This window comes from Melospiza melodia, chromosome 10 (assembly GCF_035770615.1).
Source record: "Melospiza melodia melodia isolate bMelMel2 chromosome 10, bMelMel2.pri, whole genome shotgun sequence".
NCBI lineage: Eukaryota > Metazoa > Chordata > Aves > Passeriformes > Passerellidae > Melospiza > Melospiza melodia.
In genome coordinates, this window is record NC_086203.1 from 19,297,614 (window position 1) to 19,323,519 (window position 25,906).

The following is a 25,906-nucleotide window of genomic DNA, read 5'->3' on the forward strand; positions in this document are numbered from 1 at the left end:
AGGGCAGTAAAACTCTTTATTGAGTTTTGAACTCTTGGTCTGTCCCAGTGTCCCCTTAAGCTCTTCCAGCAGCTCAGACATCCCCAGCACCACTCTTCCTCAAAAAAATATGCAATTTCTTAAGTGGTTTAAATACAGTAACTTGGGGAACCTGCATGTTGGTGAAACAGACCTGCTCACACCTGAACCCCTTCCTCCTGCACCTGCTCCCCACGATCACCAGCCTTGGGAAGTTGTGGCATTTACCAGCAAAACCAACCCATCTGTGGCCATGTTTCCAGTGGCACTTTGTGCATCTGCTTTAGATTGCTTTAAATTACAGCAAGGGGCCAGCTATGTTTAAATGGACTCAGAGGTGAGAGCAAAGAAGTGAGGCTTAAAATTCAAAGCAATGCGACGTGCCCGGCCATGGCGTCATGGTGTGAGTAAGGCCCTGGCACGGAGCCATCTCCTGACTCCTGGGAGAGATGCTTTAAAAGCTCCTCACATGGGCAGTTCAAATGATGTGCACATGGGGAGAAAGAAAATAGTGTTTAATTGAAACTCTGTACATGTATATATGTTTTTAGGATAAACAAAACAGATTGGGCAAATATTTACTTCTGCCCCTACTGCTACAAAGCAAACTTTCCCACAGCTTTTGACAGAGATAATCTGTTTTTTAGCCATGATGGTGAATTTGTAATGACAAGGTTTCATTCTGAATGTTTCAGGATTTCCTGATTGGTTCTCATGCAATTATTTTGATTAACAATGAGGTTTTCAGACCAACTTGAAAGGGTCTTGGAGCCTTAGGAATAACCTGGCTCTTGGTTATTCCTCTCACTGGGATTACTTTCTGCAGCTTTCTAGCACTGGAATCAAGTTCTTTGGAAATCAAAGCAAACTACATCTTAAAAATATTTCATATCTCCACCCCCCTCTGAGAAAGGTTTTTTTAAGTTTAGAAAAATGTTTGTACCCATGTGAAAAAAAAAAAAAAGGCATACGATTGGAATAAGAATGAAATCCCAGTGTAATTTTTTAATGAAAATATGTATTTTTAATAAAAAGATAAATGCTTTAGGTAGTCATTCCTGCGAGAAGGCAACATCTGAAAACAGAAACTGAGAAGTATTCAGGGTATTTCTGATTAAAAAAGAAATGAGATCTCATACTAGAAATGTCTTGATGTTTCTCTTTCATTTATAAACATAGGAGGGAGCTTAAGGAATTAGGAAACATCCATTAGTGCTGTTTACTCAGATGTCATTGTTCTGTTCTTATCACTTAGATTTTTTACCCTTTCTTTAAGATGATGTGGAAATCAGGCTGGCTTTAGTGTACATGCCAGCAGATCCCCTCCTCACTGCCTGTCTCTGCACTGTGGGTGACGGCACCTTTCTCAGATGGGAACGCTGCTCAGGAGCTCCCATTCCCAGCAGAAACTGCCACCAGTGCCAAGTATCCTTAATTCAAAGCCATGCATGATGTGCTTGGAGCCAGTGCATCCACGGCAGGGTCCAAATCAGCAGGGACTGCAGCTCCTTGAGCTGTCCCCACAAGTGCCCACAGCACACTGGGCTCCTGCTCAGGGCCAGGTGAGAAATGAGACCTGGCTGCTGCTCCAAGAGATGCACGTGGAATAACCACATCTCCATTTTCAGCCGGAGTGCTCCCCAGGGGGAGGGCAGGGTCACCAGCGTGGCTCCACAGTGCCCACCCTGGCACTGCCACCCTCACTGAACTGTCTGGGAAGGTGGAAGGTTGATGCCAACCAGGGGAGCCTAAACATCCACAGTGTAACACTGCGAGATGTCTGCTGAGACACGTCTTGCATTTACCATGTCCTAGATTGATTTTCACCTTATCATAATTTAAATAGAATAGCGGATTTAAGTGTCATAGTGGCAGAACAGACTGACAATCAAGAGGGTGGTTTTGATACAAGCTGAGAAGCCTGTAAATGAAAAAAAAACAGTTTTTGCTTTCTGTGAAGGTGAAGCTTTCTCAGTTCAAGCAGTTCCCCAAGCAAACTGTCCAAGTTGAGCAAACACTGGCTAAAGGTAAGTACGTGTAGCAGAGTATTTTCTTTCACACCACCAAAAGTGGAGACATAAGCAGTGTGTCTGATGTCATCTCCATACAGATGGGTTTGAAATGCTGGCTCTCATCTGAAACATCATTACTTTTACAGTGAACTTTTAAAAACTCTATTATTCCTGCTAATATTATGTGTATGTATTTTAGAAGTAATTTCCCCGGACTCCAATAAAACGTTCTAACAGAGTTTTGTTCTCTAAACAATTTTAACCCATGTTTTTCCTTTTGGGGAGTACTTTTGGCCCCCAGGCAACACAGAAGAAAAATTACTGGCTAAGTAACACCAGATGCAGGAGAGACTGCTGGCCACTAGACAGCTCCCAGATGAGAAGGCCTTACAGGTTGAAATACAAATATGTTTTGTAATGAAAGCAGAAACCTTCTTTTACTTTAGGGCACAGGGACCAGCCATGAAACACAGAAAGGTTTTTGTTTGGGTTACAGCAAGAGGCATCATTATCCATAATTACATTTTTCATACCTGAAATCAAAAGCCCCAGAGCTGTCCTCCCTCCAGAGAGGTTTGGAAAATGATCTTAAATAGAAAATGATCTTAAATGTTTTTTTCTGACCTCAGGGTTGAATGGAAAACTGCTGCAGCCCCTTGATAAGGGTGTGTGCATGGGGATTATGTGTCAGCCACCATCTCGTGCCCCATCAGTGGTGCAGCCTCAGAGATTCCACGTGTCACTGCAGTCACAGCCTCCTGCTCTGCAGAAAAAAGGCAAGGGGGCACCTCTCCCTCTCCCTCCCTCAGGCTCCTATTATTGTGGTCAAAAGTCACCTTTTGCATGACTCACAGTGCCTGGGAGCTGAAGGGGTCTGGCTGTGGTATGCACTGCTGGTCCTTTGGGAATCACCTTTGGGATAGGAAGAGACTCTGCCAGGTGCACCCCCTCTGGAGGGACTGGCTGAGGGTCATGTTATTTATATTGGGCTAAAATGCATTGGATTGACTGAAGGGTCTCAGCAAAGCCTGTGCCTGGGCAGCTCACAAGGGAAGCCCAGCCACAGGCTGCAGTGTGGGACACGGTGGCGTCAGAGCCTGGGTTACAGGAGCCTTGTGTTGGTTGTTTGCTGTGAGCACTTTGTCACCAGTGATGAGAACCCGTGTGGGTTCCTGTGGATGCATGGCTGGTGCACCAGAAAGGACACAGAGGCTGAGCAGGGGTGGGCAGCAGCTGGGCTCAGCATGGTGAGTGCCAGTGTGCAGTGCCAGCGAGCACTGTGCCCACAGGGCACTGCAACACCCTTGGTACAGAACCTCCGACACAGCTTGGAGCTGCTGCCTTCCTGCTCTGGCCCCATGAAATGCTCCTGTCCCTGCCACGTGTGGCCTTCCCTGTGACATCCTGCAGCCTGCCCACCTGGCACATGGTCCTTTGGAGGAAGATGGTAAGTTCACACCCGTCCCTTTCCTGTGACTTCCACCACGGCTGGGCAAGAGGACAGTGTGGCAGCACACTGTACTGAGCCATGATTTTATGCCTAGCAAGTGGTGTTTGAAGAAGCCTTGCACGGGCCCAGATTTAGCTTTGTTTTTGGGGGGAGCAGGAGTCTGCAACTTCCCATGTGCCAGACCTGAACAGGCTGCAGAGGAACAGGGTGGGGCCTGAGGGTGAGAGTGACCCCACAGCCAGGGATCAGGGACAGGATTCAGTGCCTTTAAACCCAGAAAATGTTTCCATTGCTCAACAGTCACACAGCAGAGGAGTGCAAGAGGAACATGGAGGTCAGGGTTGACATCATCATGCAACCATTTTAAACATCTTGCTGGAAAAAGCAGCAGTTGGAGTTCTGATGGCTGCCACTACTCTGTCCTATACATTTTGGTACTACCACATACAGGGCCTAGGGCTGGTGTGCAGAAAGCTGGAAACTCAGTGGGCTCTGAGGGCAAAGCAGAGACAACTTCTTACCCATGCTCTTGCACAGGCATCTTGAGCTGGACCACAAAACCCCATCACCAGGAGCCCCTCTCTGATCAAAGCAAGGAGGAACATGGGTGCCCAGGCATGGGCATGGCCAGGCTAGGGCTGGCTGGGGTTTCCTGGCAGCAGGGATGGGGCTGGGGTTTTCTGGGGCCCCTTCTCAATGTGCTCTTTCAGATCTGGGTATCTCCTCTGCCAGAAGCAGTTTCCACTCCCTTCAATTTCCCAGGGCTTGGTGAGACAGGGAAAAAAGTGCTGTCAAAGGTTTTCCCCTTCCCTTCCAAAGTATAAGCCCCTGGGGTTCCCGGCAGGGATTTGGCAGCCACAGGAATGTGTGGGAATACACGAGACTTCAGGACAGGGCTTAGGAGTGTGTGCTGTTGTGAGAAATGTCTCACTGAGGACTTCTTGGCATCACACTCACCCCAAATCTCAGAGCAAAAACGCACATGCTGTACCCCCATACCCTGGTTTCTCCCAGGTGCGTGTCCTTGTTTGCAGCAGCCTGAAACAAGCGTGTGCCCAGAGTCCCTGGCAAGGGATGAGCACAGTGCCGCAGTATTCGCCGATATTGCGCCTTTAGGGCGTGAAGGAGTTAAACTTTTCGGATGGAAAGCGAACCGAAGATCAGACTAGCAGCCTGGTGACCTCCCGCCGCTGGGACAGCAGCAGCAGCAGCTCCCAGCCCAGCCCGAGTTCCATCCATCCATCCATCCGTCCGTCCGTCCGTCCGTCCGTCCATCGGCGGGGCGCGGTAGGTGCGAGGGGCGGCGGGGGCACCGTGCGGGACCGGCCCTGGCGCCGGTGGGACCCCGGGGCTGGGGGCCACGGCGGGCAGGGGGCTCCGTGGGATGGAGGGGGTGCACGGACAGCTGTCCCTGCTCTGCTTTCACAAAAGGAGTTGTTCAAAGTGAGCTTGTCCCGACACTGCCGGGGGAATTGCGATTTCTTGCCTTTTGGGACACCCGGTCAGCAGATACCGAGAGTTTGGGAAAAGAGAGTTTTGTAGTTGAACTCCTTGCGTGCAGCAAGGGAGGACACTGTGGGTTTATTTCTCCCTGATGAGGAAGAAATGACAGCTGCATGATTTAATCCTTTCCTCTGATGATGGTCAGAGATTTACCAATAAATGCAAAAAGCAGCCAGTCAGTTTACAGTTTTTAAACAATGAAAGATTTTTTTATAAGTGGAAATTTGAGGTTTTTTCCCCTTAAACTGAAAACATTGTGGTATGATTCTAAGTAGTATAGCCTGTTGTGCTAAGTTGTCTCCCTGGCTCTTCAGGTTATTGAGCATAGCAGTCTCTCTGGTTCAAGGACAAAGTGTCAGTGATCTGAAAGTTTATTTTGCAGTAATAAAGTGGTATTGTTTTACCTAAGAATTTGCATAAACATTTCTCATATAATTTACATTGTAATGTAATCATTTTACATGATAGAATTATCTTGTTCAGAAAGCATGGCTAAATCAAGTCATGATAGTTTCTGGTGAAGAAACAAGGCTTACTTAATATAGTTAAAAGTAAAACAAGAAGAACCACAATCCTATAAAACTAAAACCAAAGTAGTATTCTGTTCTCTTCACTGCAAGAATATCCTCAACCCTTATGGCATTTTATGTTTTTCCTTAGAAAGAAATCAGAAGACATATTTCCCTAAAATTTGAGACTTTTTTAAAAACTGAAATGCTCTTGGGATGGTGTTTGAAGGAGGTTGCCAGGCTGCTCAGCATTGGTTTCTGCCCAGGCGAATAGAAGGGCAATCACCACATTTCAGTCAGAAAAGCTCAAATTGCTCTTTACTGGCCCCCCAGTCGCTAGAACTTGATTCCCCCAAGGTACTTTCTGGCCAGAGATGACGCTCTTGATTACAGAAATGGAGGTCTCCTGGTAATTGCATTTGATTTATTCTTCCGTATCACGGAGAACGAGTCAGTGTGATTCTTTGGAAGTATGAACTCTTCCAAATGCTAATGTGTAGGGAGAAAGAAAACAGCAATTTTTATTATCTTCTTAACAACAGCCCACAGGAATGTGCTTTGCAGTGAGTGCAGCTTACAAGTTCCCCTGCCTCAGCTCTGGCCTTTCCTGAGGGCTGCTGGCACAGACAGAAACCCTGACTGGCCAAAAATCCATCAGGGGAAGCAATAATCAAAGAGGGGGAAAGGAGGCCGTGGGATGCATTAAGGAAAGAGCTCTAGAAGGTCATTAGTAGAAATGCAGAGGGAGCCCCACTCCTGAGGGTACCCCAGAGACAGCCTGTGGCTGCTCAGTAAGATCCAAGGGGGATCTGCAGCATCTCTTGGAGCCAGGCAGCACCTGATGTAGGTGACATCTCATGGTTCCCTGGTTATTTGTCTCTTAGGACTGCTAAGAAGTGATGCTGTATGCTATGGCTTTTGTCATTGACTTAACACCTTTCCACAATAGTGGGGTCTGCCTCTCTATCTATAATTAATGTCACAGAGAAAATGTCCTGAGGCAGGTGGTAATTTGTCTGAGGGGGGCAGAACCTGCCCAGGCTGGTGAGGTTTATTCAGCAGGGACTTGATACTACTCTCATTCACGTGGATAATAGAACTCCCATTGATGTTTTTTTTTAGACACTGATGATTTCTGTGGGCTCTCGATTACCACTGCAGGCATGTCCAGAGTGTTTGAGTGTGTGGTGGGGGGGGTGCACAGCATAGAGAAGTCTGCTGTATCCTGTTTTCGTAAAGGGCTTTTCCTCTTAGTAGTTGTAGTGAAAACAAACATGTGGGAGAACAATGGGATTTTTTTTTCTGTTTTCCTCTAGATTTTTAAATACAACAAAAAGCCTATTAGAATTAAATAAGGTGCATTAACATAAAAGGGATTCCTATATGTTAGTGAGGAAAATAAGTGTAACTACTTGAACATACACTCACAAGCACAAAGGTCATTTGCCTTCTTGATTCCAGCCTGTGTTTTTCCAGTTGAAAGCCTATTCATTAAATACCTGTGAAAACAGAGTACTGGTAAAGAACAATGCCTGTGCCATAAAGTTGTTATCTGTAGGAGAGTTCACACCCCAGAGAAACACCCTGCCATGCTGCTGGGCACTCTGCAGGCTTTGGAGTTGGCAGCTCAGCAGGGACCAAAGGGGAGTCTGCAGAAAGGATTTCCTTTCTTCAGATAAACGCAGCGGTATTGTATTTGTTGTGTCTAAAATGTTTTTCAATGAGCAAACGAGGATAATTCTAGTTGCTGTAAAAATGGAAGTAATAGTAAAGATGTTAATGCTTTCTAGGAGTCAAAATTGGAATCACCGTTCATAGGATGAATTGCTCTCAAGAAAACAGGAACTAGGATGAAGTACAGTATGTGAGGTGGGACGACTGCCTTCGACTGCTCCTATTTAAATTACAGGTGTTTTAGAGAAAAATCTGACATTGATTCTTCCTTCCATATGAGAGGTGAAGTATGTACTCTAAGAGATAGTTAAGGGTACAGTTAGCTGTTTACAAGGTAAAATTACTCCTGTTTGAGCATATATTTCCTTATTGTGTGGCTGCTTATCTGCAGCTTTCTGCTATGAGTCACTTTTCCCCTGGGAAGTGGAAACCCCTCTCCTCTGACATTGCCCTCTCCATGCAGGTGCTGCAGCTCACGACCACATCTGGCCTTGACCTTCTCAGCAGCAGATCAGGGTCCCAAAGCCCTTCACTACAAGGTGGGTTTCCTGTGCCACAGTCATCATCCTCCTTGCTGCTCTCTTTCTTCTCATTGTCTTTCCTGAGTGGCAAATTGCAGTTTTCAGTGTGTTTATATGGGAGGAGATTATTCATGCTGCTGACGAAGTCAAAGACTCCTCTGACAGAGTAGCTTGCACTTGACTTTTTAAAGATACAATATCCTGGGCTCTTCAGGTATCACAGACTTAGTTTTGCTTTATCACTGGTTTAATAAACTGGTGTCACTGGTTTATTAAAAAAGGGCAGCTTGTCGTTGTTGGTTGAAGTGCAGCTGTGTGTGGACACCAAGGTGGGGACACTTTCCAGACCCCATCCATCAGTGGGCAGGTGAGAAAGGCTGAGGAATATTGGTAGGACCAGATTTCATCCCAGTGTGTTCTGTTTCTGTTGAGGTCAAAGAGCTTTGTGCAATCAATATGAATTTGAAGGGATTATTTTAAGAGTGGGAGAAAGGGATAAGCTGCAATTATATCAAAGTACTACACTGAACATTATTTGGAGTGTAAGATTTTGGATTCATTTTGAAACAACATATCCTTTCAGGAATTGGTATGCTCTTATTCAGTTCTAACACATACTACAAAGTCAAAAAGAACAGTTTAGAAGCGCCTGAAACCAAGGGAAGCAGCTTTTTGCCATCATTCTCCTGAGAACTGTATGCATCAGGGTTTTGGTTCCAAGTCATAATGATGCTAAATTTAAAAATCCTTTCAAAACAGGGCTCAACCTTTCTCACAACTCTCTTAATAAAAAGCTCAATGTTGAAGTGATAATGTTCAGAACAAAGAACACTTAGTATAAACATTTAGCTTGTACTAAATAAATTACACTTGGTCTTACAGTCACGTTACTGGTGACAGCTTGTACAGCCTGCACCCTTCCCCTGTAATTCACCAGAATGAAGCAAATATACATTGTTGGGAAAAATTTCTTGACTTTTGTCAAAGAGCCCAACTGCTGTCAGCAAACATATTGTGGGAATATGAATCTGGAAACAAACAGATCATTAGAGGGTAAGTTAAGGTTTTGTGATTTAATTCTAAACATGTTGAGTGAGTGAACCAGAGATGTGCAATGCCAGAAAAACTGTGCACCAAAAGGGTTTTTTTTCTTTAATGAAAGCTGGTATTTTTATTGAATACAAAGTACTTTGGGTGACAAAGATGGCTACATATGGAAAATATGAAGTTTTGCTTGTTCTGGAGAATCATGAAGATCATTTGATTAGAAGTAATGTTGTGCCAATGCAAGTTTAACATTCTTTCCTTGTGGAAATAATTCATCCATTTACAGAACTTTATTAAAGTACAATAATTTTCCAGTATGTGAGGAAAAAGAGAATATATACAGAGGATCTCTGCTAGGACAGGAAGTAGTGATATGGGCTTGCATCTCTGGTTGGATATTATCCGTGCTTTGGCCTGTTACAACTGTACCAAGGGTTGAGAAAATGAAACAGCTTCCCCAATCAGGGCATCTTTTTTGGGAAAAGCCTGAGCTGAGGCTGTGGTACTGCCCAGCCTGCTCTGACTGCCAGAGCCACTTGGGTCAAGGACCATCAGGAAGGCAGGGAGCCAGAGGAGCTCTTTGCAGTCTCATGAGAGGACTTGGAAATCATCTGCGGAATCCTGAGAGGGCACAACTGTTCTCAGCCTTTTAGAGAAATGTAGTCATGTCGGGGCAGGAAGGAGGAAGGGAGCCAGGCCCCATTCCCCAGCATGAGACCCTGCATCCCTTGGGATGGGCCAAGTGCCTGTGACCAGGCTTGGGTCTCTTCTGGCCTTTCATTCTTGTGACACATGTTGAAGCCCTCCCCCGTGTCTGGACACATCACTGCAGAACGGATATCCTCATCTGCCCCTGCCCCTGTTCTGCAGGGACAGCCACAAGGCGGTCTGTGTCCTTGTGTACTTTGGCAGAAGCTGGAGCTTTGCTCTCTCAGGGAAAAGCTGCTTTGGTCTCTTCCCTTCCTATAGCCAGACAGCTACTGTCTTGGCCTCAGTGCTCTCTGAAAGGCAGCCTGAGCTGCTCTGCTGTATTTGAGAGGAGAGGGCTACGGTGAGGGAGCAGCAGGACATCTTCACTTCAGAGTGTACCACAAGGCCCATGCAGACCTGGAAGACTTCAAAGCTGGCTCACGTGCCAGGTACCTATCCCTGGAGCACTTGCTTCAGTCAATAGCAGCTCTGCCATTAATGATTACCTGCAGTGTCAGTATAATGAAAAGAGAATATCCTTTGAGATTGTCAACCTTGTCTACCCTCTAGCACATTCAACTACATCCTGAATTTCTCTAAATTTCAAGGATTTGCTTCCTGTGATCTTCTTTGTATCCCACTGGCAGCATTAACCTGAACACAAATAGGAAATTATAAGACATTTCCCAGAGTCTTTGACAAGATAGCAAAACACTTCTCTTTCTTAGGAGCAGAAAGATATTTTTTATTGGAGTAAATGTCCCTGCAAAACTGGCTGCACCCCACGAGCTGCTTGTGGCCGGGACCCTAGGGTCACAATGGAGCTCAAACTTGGAGGTGGTTTCAGCTGCCCCTGCTGCAGAAGAATCCCTTCATGACCATGTGCCAGAGTCTTTCTCAGCGCAGTCAACACACCTCCTCTTGCCTGGCCCTTCTGCTGGGCTGTCTACAGTGTGGTCAGGCTTCCAGTTACTTCAATACTGTGTTTTAGATGCTCTTAATTTTATAACAAGATAGAGGTTGATCAATACTTCCTGCTATTTCCTGCCTTCTCTCACCACACTGGTTCAAAGAGTTATTAAATCACAAAGTCCAGTCAGCTCTGTGAATCCAGCCCAGCACTCAAGGGTATGGTTATGAGGGATGCACAGGATGTACTGATCCTCAACTCAGGGTGAAGGAACAGCTTTTTGCTGCTCTTCATTTCTCTCTAGGAGAGAGCACTGATGAAGGAACAGACTGCAAGAACACGAGAGCACTGCCCAGAGATTTTGGGCTGTTGCGAGAAGATACCAGACAATAACTTAAGAAAATCTGCCCATTGGAATCTGAGGTTCAGAAGTGCTAATGGCCAGGATAATGTGTTATTTATTGCAAACAGGCATCTGGAGTGGCCTCAAAGGCCTGGATGTCTGACTGCCCTGCTACACGCATCAAAACCCCTCTTCAGAGTCTCAGTCCCAAATTCAGTCTCCAAAGCCAAACAGTGATGGTATCACATTCGCTTTTCATTTCTGTGTGGGCACTGTGCCCATGCAGTTATAACACAGCTGAGTCTGATTTTCATATAGTTCATTGTTTACTTATGATTTACTATAAAGTTGAGCTTGTCTTATTTATGAGCAGCCATGAAGATATGGGATTTCATCCACTGGGTGATGACTCATTCATTGGGTTGGACTCTTTAGCTCCTAATACGTGACATATTTTGGACTATTGGATGAACAGCATTTCTGCATGAGCCCAAATTAAATTAGGTGAATGGAAATAATTAGTTGTTTGTTTTTAAAACCATGTTTGTAGCTGTGTTTGTACTGGGTCAGCTCCGGGTTCATTCTAGCAATGTGCACGAGGGCAGGATGAGTTGCTGTACTCTATGGTGGAGAGGTGATGAGCATCATTTCTGAGTCAGACGTCTAAACACGCCAGGGGCGACTTTGCTTTGTTTCTGTTGCACAAGGAAGAGCTTTGCGGTGATGGAGCATTTGATACTTTCTATGAACTTTAATGACTGCAAGATTTCTTGCACTGCTGCAAACAATTTGAGAAACTAATTTGTAAAATCACTCATAAAAATCTCATGTTCTTTCTGTAATAATAAAACTCCTCGGCTGGAAAAAGAAATACAAATCCTCAGAAAGAGTAGCTCAGCAGGAGTGTACTTCAGCCGCTCTTGTCTTGGGCATGCTCTCCCCTCCTGTGGGTGCGTCATGCCCCATGAGGTCAGCAGGAAGAATTCATGCACAGGCAGAAATATCGCCCCCGGTAACGCTCAACTACATAAGGAAAATGAAAAGTTTTAAAAACCTTTTCCCCTTCTTCCTGCCCCCAGCTCTGAGGGATGGGACCAGGATCATGGGAAATGTCGGAGTAACTTTGTCGCAGTGAGAGGTTGTTAGGGCTTACAAGTTTTTACAGCCAGGAGCCCTGCCAGCAGAAATTTATGCCTCCATTTCAGCAGTAATGATGCTTCCCAGAGCTGTCAGCCGGCAGCGGGCTGGGAGGCAGCAGCGGGGCGTGTGGGGGACTCGCCATGACATAATCACATTCCTGCGGCATGAGAAGATACTCCCAGGCCGCAGCAGGGGCAGCACAGCCCCTTCCCTGCTCCCACCCCATCACTGAGGTTCTCAAGGCCTGGAGAGTGCAAATGAACCCATTGGCTCTGCAGGCTTTGCGTGATTTTGGGGCAGAGTGGCTGGAAAGTTGTCCATAGGAAAAGGATCTGGGGATGTTGGTTGGCAGCAGCTGAGCATGAGCCCAGGTGCGCCCAGGTGGCCAAGAAGGCCAGTGGCATCCTGGCAGTATCAGTGACAGTGTGGCCAGCAGGACCAGGGCAGTGATTGTCCCCCTGTACTGGGCACTGCTGAGGCCACAGCTCAAATCCTGGGATCAGTTTTGGGCCCCTCACTACACAAAGACATTGAGGGGCTGGAGTGTGTCCAGAGAAGGGCAAGGGAGCTGGGAAGGGGCTGGAGCACAAACCTCCTTGGGACTGGCTGGGGTGTTTAGCCTGGAGAAAAGGAGGCTCAGGGGGAGCTTATGGCTCTACAGCACCTGAAAGGAGATTGTAGCCAGGTGGGGTCAGTCTCTTCTCCCAGGTGTAACAAGTGACAGGACAAGAGAGGAAGCAGCCTCAAGTTACACCTGGGCAGGTTTAGATTGGATATTAAGGAAAACTTCTTCATCTAAAGCACTGTCAAGCACCGGAATGGGCTGTCTAGGTCAGTGGTGGACTCACCATCCCGAGAGGTGTTTAAAAGCCACATGTAGTTGGGACGTGAGTTAGGGGTAGCCTGGCAGTGCTGAGTTAATGGTTGGACTTGGTATCTTAGAGGGATTTTCCAGCATAAGCGATTCTATGGCTCTATGATTTCACCGCTGCGGGGTTTTTTGGTAGGGATTTTTATCAAATGAAACCAATAGGGCTTTTCGCTGGGGCTTGTCCGGCGCCGGGAGCGGGGGGGCCGCCGTGAGGGCCGGGCCACGCGGGGCTCTGTGGGCCGGCAGGGGGCAGCAGCGCCAAGGGCTGTGTGGGGGCGGCTCGGCCTGAGGGGGCACGGAGCGGCGGGCAGGGAGCCGCGGGCACGGAACCGTGGGCATGGAGCCGGGCCGGGCCCGCAGGCACTCCCTGCCCACTTCACCCATGCTCCGAGGAGCTTTCAGAGTGGCTGGATCTGCCCTGAAGGGAAGCCAGTCTGCCCCTCCTCAGACAACGAAGGCGTTCTCCAGTTGTACTTGATCGGTTTGCAGCTGCTTCATCACCCTCTGCCATTTCGCTACTGGAACTTTGCTGCTGTCAAGGAACCTGGGAGAGGATTTCTGCTTTGCAAAAGGAAAATATGGAGTTGCTGTGAGAACAGCAGAAAACTCAGCACACCGCTGCCAAGGCTGGCGAGGGAGCAGGAGGAAGGTTTCTGTGGGGCCAAACCAGCCTGCCACAGAACAGGGAATCGCTCATCCGTCTGTATGGAGCTCCCAGGCCCTGGGCTGTGGCTGTGTCAGGGCACCTGTGCCAGCTGAGCACCAGCAGTACCAGTGTATTAACAGCCACACTGGTGCTTTTCCCACAGGATTGAAGTCTTCCACTGTGGAGTCTTCCCACCTACTGCTCCCAGAGAGACTGAGATAACACAGGTGTGCTGGCATGTACCCTGCTCAGCCCCACAATTTAGGACACAGTCATACCAGCTGCTTGCCAGCCAGCCATAGCCATGCCAAAAGAACTAAAGTCCATGCAGAACAGAGGAGGAGTTTTACATACAAAGTTCAACAAAGAGAACATATATCCAGAAGACAACGTCTGTGCAGAGAACAGGAGAAGGAGACTTATTGTAGGTGCACCCGGTCCTCCTGCTGCATCTTGCAATCTGGGGGCTGTTTCTGGTCCCTAAAGGAGCTGCTGCCGCCTCCCTCCCCAGGCTTGAGCCTCAGAGAAGCCAAAAGCAAACAAGGGCCCCCAGAGGTACCTGGGCGGCTGCCGTGCTGTGCCTGTGCAAACATCCAGTGCCTCTGAGAGGGCAGTGGTGATAACCCAGAGCTTTGCAGAGCTCCTGCAGCCCTGCACTGGTGACATCCTCAGTGCCACAACCCTGTGGGGCTTCCACATAGCACAACTGGCCCCAGCTGGATCAGATCACCCCCATCCTGCTGCAAACCATGTTATCACCAGGGCTGTAAAGATAAAACTACTTACCTGGGGCTGCTCTCTCTGTAACTCACTCTTCCCTCCCCCTTCTCTACAACCACTATTGCAGCAATGAGGCGGCTGGAACTAGGCACAGTGACCACCCTCGGAAAAGGTTCTCAAACAATGCCCCAACACTGTTCCCCTTTTACATTTGGCTCTTGCTCACTCTGATTAGTAGGACTGGGCTTGCCAGGGCTCTGGTTTTCCCCTTCTGTGTCATACCAGGCTCTTGGTTGGTGTTTTAGCTGGTAGGGAAGTGACAATACTTACAAAGTTACTTGCTTGGGGTGCCACACCAGATGGCTGATGTGAAATGCAGCACCAGCTGTTGCAGTGGCTGAATTGCCCTTTGAAATACACAGTTCCTTGATTGAAAATCAATATTATCTCCCATATCAGGACTACCAGGCACACAAGGAGCAAGAGGTGCCAGCTGCCCAACTAGCTCCACCAGTAACACCTTTCTAATGCCACCGTCTCCCATTAATACACCTTTTAGTCCTTTTTTTTTACAAAATCCAGGAATCAGCATTTTGAGAAAAGCAGGAACCTGAGAATTGCATGTTTTGCCGTATAAGCCAAAGGTTGAGCAAGAGCAGAGTGAGGATCCCCCCAGGGGAATCTCACATTTTTTAGGGAAAGTAAACAGCCAGGGAAGATGCTAGGAATTGGAAAGGCACTGACTGTGCCATGGGGTGGGTGACCTATCCAGCTTTCTTCCTGCCCTGTTTTGTCCCATCTGAGAACTCCAGTTTCTTTGGACAAGCCCTTGCTGAGTCGTCCCCAGACACCCAGCCCCCTGGTTCATGCAGGGTACGCACAGCTCAGGGTTTTCCAAACCACCACCTTCCTCCTGGCCACCCTGGGGTGGTGTTTTCCATTTGTTCCGGGACAGCGGCCACGCCCTGCCTTTTTCCCCCTGCTGGTGCTTCTTGCACCCGCACACCCGCCTTTGCTCTTCGAGGGTGTTGCTGGGCAGAGCTCAGCTGCAGGACATTGTTGTGCTGCAATATACTCGCTAATAGCAGAACTAACAACTATGCAGGGGGAAGGGTGGCTTGAGGCTGGTAAGTGCTGGCCAGGTCCAAGTGCTTTTCTTCTGTTTTTTATTATTCCTAATTCTCACCCAAATCAATGTGATGCTGTCCTCAGAGGCCTCTGCCATTCCTTCTGGTTCTGCAACATGTTTAAAACCTAAGATTCCTTTCAAGTAGAGGAATGCCCCCAAACACATGGCCTCACACGTACAAGTATTTATGGAGGAAGTTAAATTCTCTAATTGCTTGGCTGGATCAAGCCCAGGCTCCCAGCACTGCACTGAGCTGAGCAGCAGAACAATGTACAGCCCTTGTGTCCTTATGCACCAGGCAAGGCTTATCAGCCCATGGAGGGGCTAATAAAGCAGCTTTCAAATGAGTCAGTAGACTTAAAGCTTCTTTTACGCAAGACTTCTGTCTGGGAATATTTTTGTAAGAATGTTTAAAAAACAGAAAGGAGCATGACTTCAGCCTTTTGCAGAAAGCAAATCCACTTAAAAGTGCTTTTGGGGTTGATTGTTCGCCATCATGAGAACACTGAAGTGGGGTTGTAGAAGTGAGCACCACAGTGTCATGCCTTTCCTCTGAAATAGCTGGGATTTTGTGTTTTCACTCACTCTGTGCACTGGCATTCTCACCCCACTGCTGCATCCTGGGGTGTGTGCCAGGAGAGCCAAACAAACTCCCCCTTTGGCTGGACATAGGTCAACAATTTTGTTTATGTCACACAGAAGAGTTTTGGTTTGTTTAAAAAATATACACTGTTCCCCTGGAAAGTGTTCCTTCCTATGCTACATCCAGCTGTCCCAAGGAGGAGCTTGGCTACTCCTCTGAAGTCAAACAAAACTGTTCATCTGTATCTCAGGTTACAACAGCTCCTGAAGAGTAACTGGGAAACACTTGGAATTCTGTGCAGTCCATGAGCTCTGGCAGACGTGAGATGCTTAATTCCAACTTTACACTCTCACTCCTGCAAACTCCAACTCACAGAGTAAAAGCACAGAAATTCAAACCCTGAGAAAAATGGGTGTATCACCTTAGGAAGAGAACTCTGGTTACCCTGAGTGCAAACACAAGCAGTAAGTAAGGCTGGAAGTAAGCAGAGAAAATGTCTAATGAGGCCCGTGCCTGCGGTATCTGCTAGGGGCAGGAAGCCCTGATTAGCTGCACACTGGAGCATTGTGTGGGTTTGTATAGGATCTGACTTCCCAGGTCATGAAATCAGATCCTGAGTTATTTTAAAAATGAGCTGCTATTTCAAATTATTTTTCAACCTCATGTTTGATATGTCAAGTCACATTTATTTGGGTAAGCTATGTTTCACACGGACACCCACAGTGCAACCATTGCTGCATTCCTGGTGCTGGGGGCAGGGATGGGTTCTGGCTGAGAGCAGGCACTGCCCTGGGGACAATTGCACTGCCCTGGGGACAATTGCACTGCCAGGCATTGTCCTCAGGTACCAAGACAGCTTTGTTTGGATTTTGGAAAGAGAGATGCTTATATATGGCTGTATGTGTTTTTTCATTTAAAATCAACTTCACTAAACAGAAGTAAAATTAAATGCCCTGCTGCAGTTTATCAGTCAGAAAAATAGATGAACCAAGAAAAAGATATGAACTTCGTAACATTTCCATGGGAACAAGCAGCAAGGGTATTTTGGACAAATAAATTAGGTGAATTCCTGCATGAGACACTCCCAGGGAATGCCCTGTCCTTGCTCTTCCAGTATGTGCTAGATGGATTTCAGTTTTGTTTTCTCCTCTGACTTCAGGATAGCAAAAAGCACAAGCAGGCTTGCTCTTGGGCTGTTTACAGCCTGTGTCAAAACCAGACCTTTAAATTCCAGCTGTGGGTCTCCCTGGGACCCAAGGCAAAAGCAGCACTGCAAGTTCTGGCAAAACACTGTGTTTGCCAGATGGATGCTGCTTTTGGCACCAGTTTTAGCTTCTGGATACATAATATAATGCAGCAAGACATATATACACACATATATAATGCAGCAAGAACTCTGTGCAGAAGTAAAACCATGTTCTTCCAGACATAGAGAGATGAAAATTTCCCCACACACAACTGCTACTAGAAGCAACTGTTGCCCGAATAGACTTTCCAAATATAAATTTCAATGCAAATTCTAGAACAAGTTATATTTTTCAGCATATTTCTAGAGATTTCTCTGCCTAAAGACATCCCTCTGTCCGATTTGGACTAAACTGCTGCTGCAGGCTCTCATTCTGCTGTCTTCCTTGGATAACAGAGGAGGAAACAGAAGATGGAAAAACTCAGAACAAGTTGTATCAAAGGTCCTAGCCAATAACTGTATAATGCAGAGCTTCTTTGCCTTCCATAGAGCTGCTGAATAAGGAAAATGCAATCCATATGATGCAATCCATTTGATTCATGCTTTGACTTGAATGGCTTGGTTTGGCTTCACTTCGTAGAGATCATGGTAACAAAAGGAGAGGTTTAATGATGGCTTCATCAATTGAAAATAAACACTTCTATTGTCTTTCAGAACCCAGTAAACAGGTAACGTGTGAAGAAAATGTGCAGTGTGTTTGGAAACCTTTGACACAGGAGGCTGGGAGGACCCGGCTGTGATGCTGAGCCAGGCTCGGTGCTGCCAACTGTGCAGCAATGCCATTTATGGTCACTTAGTCATGAAATCCCTTTGACTAACAGTGCCTGTGGCTTCGGAAAAGGCAAACCTTTAACTACTGCGAGCCACAGCTGCTGGATCTTTAGTGCTACTGCCTGGGTGCTGGGTTAGCGGATGAGCTGCCCTGTGGGGATGTGAGGATTAGCATCTGCACACTGGCTTGAATGTGCTACAATTTGTTTTATGGCATTTGTTATGCATGGCTTTTGTTTTAATGCACAATGCTGTCCTGTGTTTGGATAAGGCTATTATGTGCCAAAAAATTATAAATATTTAAAATCTCCTGATAAATTTCTAAAGCTACCCGGGTGCTATAGCCCAATTATTCTTTTTCCAAGCCTTTGCCCTGACAACTCACATGTTTGACAGCCCCAGGGTACAAACCTTCAGTGTGCTGCTGCTTTGACAGAAACCTTTGGAAAAGATGGCGGCATCCCGCTGGCTTTCCACCACACATTTCTGCTGAGATATGATGCATCTTCAAAGTCACTTGTGTGGGGTTAGTTGTAGTGTGGGGGAAAAAAGTTACTGTTCCTTGTGTATTAGCAGTACCACTGACATCTCTGAGAGGTGATAACAAGCACAACCTGCTGGTGCAGAGAAAAGTCCTTTTACCTGCAAAGACTCAGCCTAAATGCTCAGCCATGGCCGATTCCTGCTCTAAGCAAAGTGTGCAGATGTTGGATTAAAAGTTGAGAGTAATTCCAGTCCTTGTCCTCTTAAAATCAAAGCAATCTGTTGCTGAACAATGTGTCAAGAAGAGAGCATGTACAGTGTCCCAAATGGCTGGGATCTCTCATGTATGGCCCATGACTTGGAGGAATCCAAGAACATATCATCACATGAGACTGTGCTAATTTAATTACCCTGAAGCAGACCTGACTTCGTTAGTCACACCATCATGTGCAGTTCCCTGGTGTCAGTGAGGGCCCACGCTGCCGCACCCCACACCCTTCTGCTTCTGCAAAACCAGGCTTCCACAGACTTTTCCTCAATGAAACAGCCAGTGTTAGAGCTGCCATTTCCCTCTGCTGTTAGCATGCTCCAAAAAACACGTAGCAAGGGTCTTTTAAAATTCAGCAGTGAATTACCACAGAGGAAGAGTATTTTTAAAATAGTGAAAAAAACCCACTGCTATGTGCAACTCTTCAACAAGTTGTAACCAAGAAAGCAATGACTGTGTTCTTCCTTCCTTGTATCTGTGTCTAGCGGGTAAAGGAAGAATGGAATGGAAAGATCCTTGTCATACAGGACAAATCAAAAGAAAAAATTATCCACCCGAGAGCATAGCATTGAAATCTCCCTCTCTTTCTGCCTATATACATACATCCACACAAATATCTACCCATATAAATATGCACATAAGGTATTTCTGCAAGGCATACATTAGTTCATTTGTAATAATATACAGTACCAAGATGTTATTCCAGCAAGTACAGATTCATGGGTTAGCTTGTTTTCATTTCTCTGTCTCCTGATGAAACACAGGTTCACTTTTGTTAAACTGTCTTCCAACTTCATTTCAAAGGAAATACAGTTTGTCAGGTCAAACGTGACCCCAAGAAGAATCTGATCACAGAGCAGTACAGAGGGACTCTCTCATCAGTAGATGAGACCAAGCATTGATGCCCAGCCCTGCAGTTGCTGCTACAGCTGGATATCACATTTATGGCCAGGCAGGTCCCAGACAGGACAGCTCTCCTGATCTCTGTCACCTGTGCAGGTGATGGAGTACTGTGCAGGCAGGGGCTGCCCCTCTTCACTTCCCATCAACCAGAAATCTTGGTCAGACTGTAGCTGTGAGGGTCATCTGTGACTAGGAAGAAAGGAACGAAGCAAGAACTGTTCCTCAGAGCAGAAATGATTTTGCTTTTTTCATTCTCTTCCCATAAAGCAGTCATTGTTTTGCAATAATCATGAAAGCAGTCAGGATGCAAAAGGCTGAATTCTGATCAAAACCCTGTGATGTGCTGGGAAGGGCAGCTGTGACATGGGCTGCTGCATCCAGACCACCAGCACCCCACCAACCCTGCATGGTCCCAACAGCAACAGCCTCGACTGTGCCACTGCCCTTGTCCTGAGTCTGACGGGCTGAGCTGGGCTTGCATGTCTGTGCCAGAGCTTTGTTGAGCACTTCACATCTGGTTTTGTGTCTCCGTGCTTCTGGTAGGATGGATGGATGGATGGATGGATGGATGGATGGATGGATGGATGGATGGATGGATGGATGGATGGATGGATGGAGTGGTGGAAAACCACTCAAAGAAACCACTGTCCTTATGTGTGCAGAGCATGTCATTGCACAGTATATCATTGGGATGAAAATTTTTTTGCTGGGTTTATGGAAAAAATTACTTTTATTGAAAATTTTAGCGAAATATGTAAGTTAAAAATTGAGGTCCTAGTGCTAATTCTGTCTTTTTCCTGTGTAATTCCTATTCACTGCCTAACAATGGCTGAAGCTTCAACTTGCAGCATGGCATGGGCACAAAATGATACTGAAGAATGTGCATTACTAGGTGTGGCAGTGAAAAGGAAAGGAAATTAAAATGTTATAAGCAATCAGCTAATCCGGATGTGGAACAGTTGCTAAGGAGTCCCAGCCCAGGCCAAAGTCAATAAGCAATTAGTATCTATTAAAAGATGAAGTATAGGATGATGGGAGAAAGGTCCTTGAGAAAAGGCTCAGCTCCATATTTCCAGGCTGCTCTCCCCTGGGCTGGACAAGCCTGCGCTGACAGCAGAGCTGCTCACAGAGGCACTGCCTACCCTGGCTGCAGCATCTCCATGCCATGTCAATGGTTTTGCACGGTAAATAAAAGTTCTCACTTAATGTCAGTTTTTATTTGAATAATAGAAGCAACTTCCTGCTGCTTGGCTCAGTAATTTGAGGAAAGGGCAGTGGCTGCTGTGCCATGAGATACACTTCAACATTTCAGTATGCTAAATCTCATCTCTGATTTCTTTGATAGCTTTAAAACAGGAGGCAATGCTGATTAGGGAACAATGGAAGTTTAGACATAACTCCCACATTACCTCACCTTTGTATTTGCTTCATTCTTTATTGTCAAAAATGCATCTAATATAAATTATTCTGGGGGAAAGATCTATTAAGTCACTGGAGAGAAACCATGGTGTGATGGTTTAGTGGAGGTATTAGAATAACACCCTTAAAAGAAAATAATTTGACATCTGCATTCTGATTTTCTAGCTGAGAATGACTATAATAATTTAATTAAATAAGACTTTATTGACTGTATTTTAATGGATTTGTTTTCCCTGACAGACATCTGCACCTTTCAGAGTGGCAGCCTTGATGTAAATAGATAGACAGGGACACACTTCGCTTGGATCAGTGGAGCAGATCCTGGTAGCAAAGCCAAGACTGTAAGTGCGTGCTGGGTGAGCGGGTGGGCACAGGCTTCCCTCGGGATAGGGACACACAGGGACACCTCACCGCAGCTTCCAGGGACCCAGTAAGTGTCATGAGATGTCTCGGCGACCTCCAAAAATTAAGTTTGCAGCAAGGCAGCTGGAGTAGTTCTATTGACTCTGCTGTCATCAAATGAGTCAGCGGCAAGTCACAGTCTCCTATGTCAGCAGGGAGTGGCCCGCCAGGAAATCAGTCACAAAAGTGGGGGAAAAAGCAAGGACCCCCCTCAAGAATTCGAACCGTAATTGACTGCTTTTAGAGGTTTCTATTATTTTCAAATGGCCGATAAAATCGTGTGTGTCGGCACAGAAGTTGCCGTCCCATTGCCACATCGCACCCCGTGGGAGCACCCTCAGCCTCTCCCGGCGCGGGCTGTGCAGAACCGAACCCCCCCAGGCCCGAGCCCCGGCTCTGCCGGCCGCCCTGCACAGCTCTGCAGGCCCGACCAGAGGTGTCACCCACCCCTGGCTGCACCCACCCACGGCCGTCACACGGCGGGCGGCCTGACTGAGCGCGGCTGTGCTGGGGGTGTGCGGGTGGGTGGGGGCTGCGCTCCTGTTCCACTGCGGGTTTCATTTGTCTGCGGGGCGAGGGGGCTGCACCCGCAGCGGGCACCAGCGCCAGGCCAGCCGCGCTCCTGCCCGTGCCTGGGGGCCGCGCCCAGCCCCGCCCGGCACCTCGGCCAGGTGAGTGTCGGCCCAGGGTGGTCCCGGTCCATCAAGGGCTCTGCCAGGCCAGGCCAAACCAAGCCAGGACAGGCGAGGAGAGCAGAGCCGAGCCGAGCTGAACCGAGCCGCGCCCATCCCATTCCCAGGCCGGCCCCCGCGGGCCGGTGCGGCGGAGCGCGGGGTTGATGGGGCGGAGGGCGTGCCGCTCCCCGTGGATAAAGGCCGGGCGGCGGCGCGGGGCCGCGCAGAACGGTTGGGTTGGGTAGCGGGGGAGGCGGCATCGGCGGCAGTGAGAGCAGAAAAAGGAGAGGGGCCTCTGCTGAGCGCGGCGCTCTTCACTCTCTCCCTCCCTCCCTCCTTTCCCTCCCTCCCCGCAGGCGGCCGGGCGGGGCGCGGGCGGAGCGCAGCGGATCGAGGAGGCGGAGCGGGGCCGGCCATGAGCACGCAGGCGCGGGGTCAGGGCGCGCGGAGAGCGGCCGATCCCGACGGCGAGATGCCCGCCACCGAGAAGGACCTGGCGGAGGACGCGCCTTGGAAGCGCATCCAGCAGAACACCTTCACCCGCTGGTGTAACGAGCACCTGCGCTGCGTCAACAAGCGCATCGGCAACCTGCAGCATGACCTGAGCGACGGGCTGCGGCTGATCGCGCTGCTGGAGGTGCTCAGCCAGAAGCGCATGTACCGCAAGTACCACCAGCGGCCCACCTTCCGCCAGATGCAGCTGGAGAACGTCTCGGTGGCCCTCGAGTTCCTGGAGCGGGAGAGCATCAAGCTGGTCTCCATCGGTGAGTGCGTCTCCGGCGGGCCGTTTTGTTGTTTTCTCGTTTAATTGTGTGTTTTCCTGCGCTGGACCTTTGCCTGGCGGAGCTATGACGGAGCTCAGGGCAGTGGGGGCTGCGGGCTTGGAAGCTGAGGGGCTTCTGCTGCTTCTGTTTTTAAAGAGCTGGGTATGCCGTGGGGCTGCCCCTCAGCCCGGCTGTCGGGGCTGGCAGCGAGCTCCTGTCCTCAGCGTGCCTCATGATCACTGCTTCATAGGTGAAGCTTTGCTTTCAGATCTTTCCTGAAGAAACCTGGTGCCGGAGCGAGTTCTCTCCCTGTGCAGGCAGTTCCTCCAGGCACTGACCCCTCCCGCAGCCCGGCGGGGTGTGCGGCGGGACAATGCTGCTCTAGCTGGGCGTACCTGGGCTCCGGCACCGTGCTGGAGCCAGGCTCTCACGGCTGTGCAGAAATAGCTGCAGCCGTAGGTAGGATAGGAGAGTGGGGAGACTTTGTTCACCACAGCCCAGTAGATGATGCCAGTGTTCAGAGTAGCATTGATGCCTAAGCACAGTTGCAACTTTTGAACAGGATTGCGCTTTCTCAATCTTTCTGCTGCGATAGCTTAGGGCAGGAAATGTCCAAGCAACCCTGCTAAGCCCAGGCAATGGGTGCTTTGAGCTGGCATGAGATTTGCCTGCCTGTGCCGTACCGGGGCGTGGAGCTGGTTGATAGCTGGTAGTTTGGAGACGGAGGCTGCTGGCATGCACGTCGGATTGCGGATGATCCCTCAGGAATGCATTCGGTGACCGTTTGGGGAATAGCTCAGGTGTGGCCATAACGTAGTCTGTAAAGCAGCAATTTGAATGCCTGAGAGATCTCTGGGAAGGAATGTGAATGCCTTTTCTAGCTCTTTGCCAGATAACTATAACTACTGCTTCCTGATGATTCTGGCCTCGATGAATTGCACAGCTGAATTTGTAGAGTGTAGCTCTCCTCAGTTGTCTAAAATGCTTGGCCAAGGTAAAAGCTGTTTATCTTCAAAGGCTTTAGCTACAATAGCAAGAAAATAGAAACTTCTCCAGTTTGGGGGAGACCTGGCCCTCTGGAAACCTGTAGCTGGGTACCCTCTTCTTCCCCTCTGCTAGTGTGTAAAAGCAGCTTTGGACAAGAAGTGAGGACTGTTGGTCCCAACTAGCTGATTGTCCTCCCTGGGCAGAACAGCTAACTTGCAGCTGGGAATGAAGCTGGTGCTAATTATTTACTTAGAGATGGAGTCCCTTTGCACTCAGTGGGGTTTGAATTGCAGCTGCTGATTCCTGGGCTGAGCTTTTGCTAACATCAGAGCTCACCTTTCTGTGGCAGGTTGTGGTGTTGACTAGCTCCAACACCAGGCCAGCATTCCCCTCCTATTGTATTGTTTTCCCTAGAAAAATGTTGTTGCTCCAGCTGCCTTCCTCTTTGTCTGTGGAACTTCCCGAGGGTGACGGGCTTGGGAGATCAAGGCTGCTCCAGTCAGGTCTGGCTTTCAGGGACTTCCGCTCTAGAAATACTGCTGCAGCAGCACAGCTCCTTTACATGGTTAGGCTTAACTGCAGGGTGTCTGTAATCGTTTAAGACGTGTCTATTTGTTTTACAGCTTACTTGCTTTGTGTTGGTTATTAAAAAACCAAATAAAATTTAAAAAACCCAAACCATGAGAAAACGTGAAGCTTTGAGAGAATGGAATGACTACATCTGCTAATGCTTTTGCCATATCCCAGCCTGTGCATGAAGGAGTGTACAGCTCCATCAGTGCTCTGCCACCTGAGCTGGAGCCAAGGAGTAGCACAGGAGCCCTACTGTACAGTCCTGGATAAACTGAGCCTGTCCTGAAAAAACATTCTGAATGGCCTTTCCAAAAAAGACATTGAGTGAGCCTTGCAGTGCTCTGCTGGGTTGAAGGGCCAAAGCCCTTGGCATCTGTCCTGCAGATGCAGTGTCCACTGGGATCACTACCTACCTGTCCCTGGTGTGTTTTTCCCTGCAGGTTCTGAAGAACTTGAGACTTTCTTTTTTTTTTTCTACTGTTTAGTCTCTTTTGTGTTGTCGAACTAAACCAGGGCCGTTGCAGACCCTGGAGCTGAAGTGAAAAAAAAAACAACTAGTAAAGGCTCTAGGTGGAGAACTTTTATGACCAGGTTGGTCTTTAGGGCCTGGGGTGTTTAGGGCCAACTCTGAGCCAAATCAACTGGGGAAACCTGACAGCTGCGCCTGCTGGATTTCTGGCATTAATAATGCCATCAGACCTCTGCTAAGTGGATGCAGTGCCTGTTCCAGTTATTATTTAACTTCCAGGAACATTTTGGAAGCCATGTGTTATGGCTCAGCTACTGCTGCTGTACTACAACCACATTTAAAAACCTTTTCAGTAGCAAGGTTTTGGCATTCGGTGTTTGTCTATTTAAAATAAGTCTGCCTGTGCACAGTGTTTGACCACAGGCCTTTCTGGATGCACATTAGAAGCCCTACCTCTCCTGCTGCTGTTACCCTTGGTTTAGTCTCTGCTCAGAGTCTTTTGCTAGTTTCGGGAAACTTTTCTTCTAGGCATGAAGTGTCTCCACTTCAATGCAAAATTGACTGCATGTCTGATCAACTGTAAAAAAGACCATGAAGCACATAGGTGCTTTGTGCCATCCAGCAAAGATGGGAGTGAATGCTCTGAAAAAGTTGCTGTGGGAGGAGGTGACTTCACAGAGCCTTCTTCTCAAAGTGAGGTGGCTGCTGTGCTGCTCAAGTGTTAACAAGTGTTAAGTCTAGCCTTTTTCAGTGTCTGCTAGACTGAGATAATTGCAAATTCCTGGGTGCTGAGTGGCATGCTGCATGACAGGCATTGGGAGTAGGATGCCAGGAATGTAGAGCACAAGAGCTTTCTCTTGGTGAAGGGGCAGATTGACTCTACAGATTGCTTAGCAGAGAAGGGAGGGCAGTTGAAGCTAATTTGGCATTGAGCTTGTCCCTAGAAACTCCTGGTAACAGGAGTCAACTCATATAGCTTAGAAGCAGAGGAGTTGGATGCCTGAAGCCTGGCAAATGGTTTTGGGGTGAGACCTGCCAAGATGCACCCAGGCTTGCAGCCAGCAGGTCCTTGGTGCAAGCTCTGCTGCTCAGTACCTGTTTGCAGTGTTCTCATGGCCACTGCTCCTCCAGCAGCCTTGTGTCACTGGTGGAGGGAGGATGGGTGCCAAGCTGCCTTGTTG

General features: G+C 48.0%; 1 protein-coding gene and 1 long non-coding RNA gene across 5 annotated transcripts in view; both read left to right on the forward strand.

The window, feature by feature from the left end:
- Positions 1 to 4,220: 4,220 nt before the first annotated feature.
- Positions 4,221 to 22,330, forward strand: LOC134422541 (uncharacterized). 2 transcript variants are annotated; one of them, XR_010028838.1, is made up of 4 exons: positions 4,221 to 4,767; positions 7,630 to 7,705; positions 21,097 to 21,197; positions 22,289 to 22,330. It is a non-coding gene; the product is annotated as an uncharacterized LOC134422541 (long non-coding RNA). The 2 variants fall into 2 exon arrangements; XR_010028837.1 differs by lacking the exon at positions 22,289 to 22,330 and having other exon boundaries at positions 21,097 to 21,631.
- A 38-nt stretch (positions 22,331 to 22,368) lies between these two features.
- Positions 22,369 to 25,906, forward strand: part of FLNB (filamin B) — a 70,733-nt gene continuing 67,195 nt past the window's right edge. For 2 of the 3 annotated variants that reach the window (XM_063164740.1, XM_063164741.1), the window contains exon 1: positions 22,371 to 22,696. In XM_063164740.1, the coding sequence (XP_063020810.1) occupies positions 22,405 to 22,696 (292 nt within the window). In that variant the 5' untranslated portion in view covers positions 22,371 to 22,404. Of the gene's footprint in view, positions 22,697 to 25,906 lie in introns of all 3 variants that reach the window. The other variant, XM_063164742.1, reaches the window with a different exon arrangement.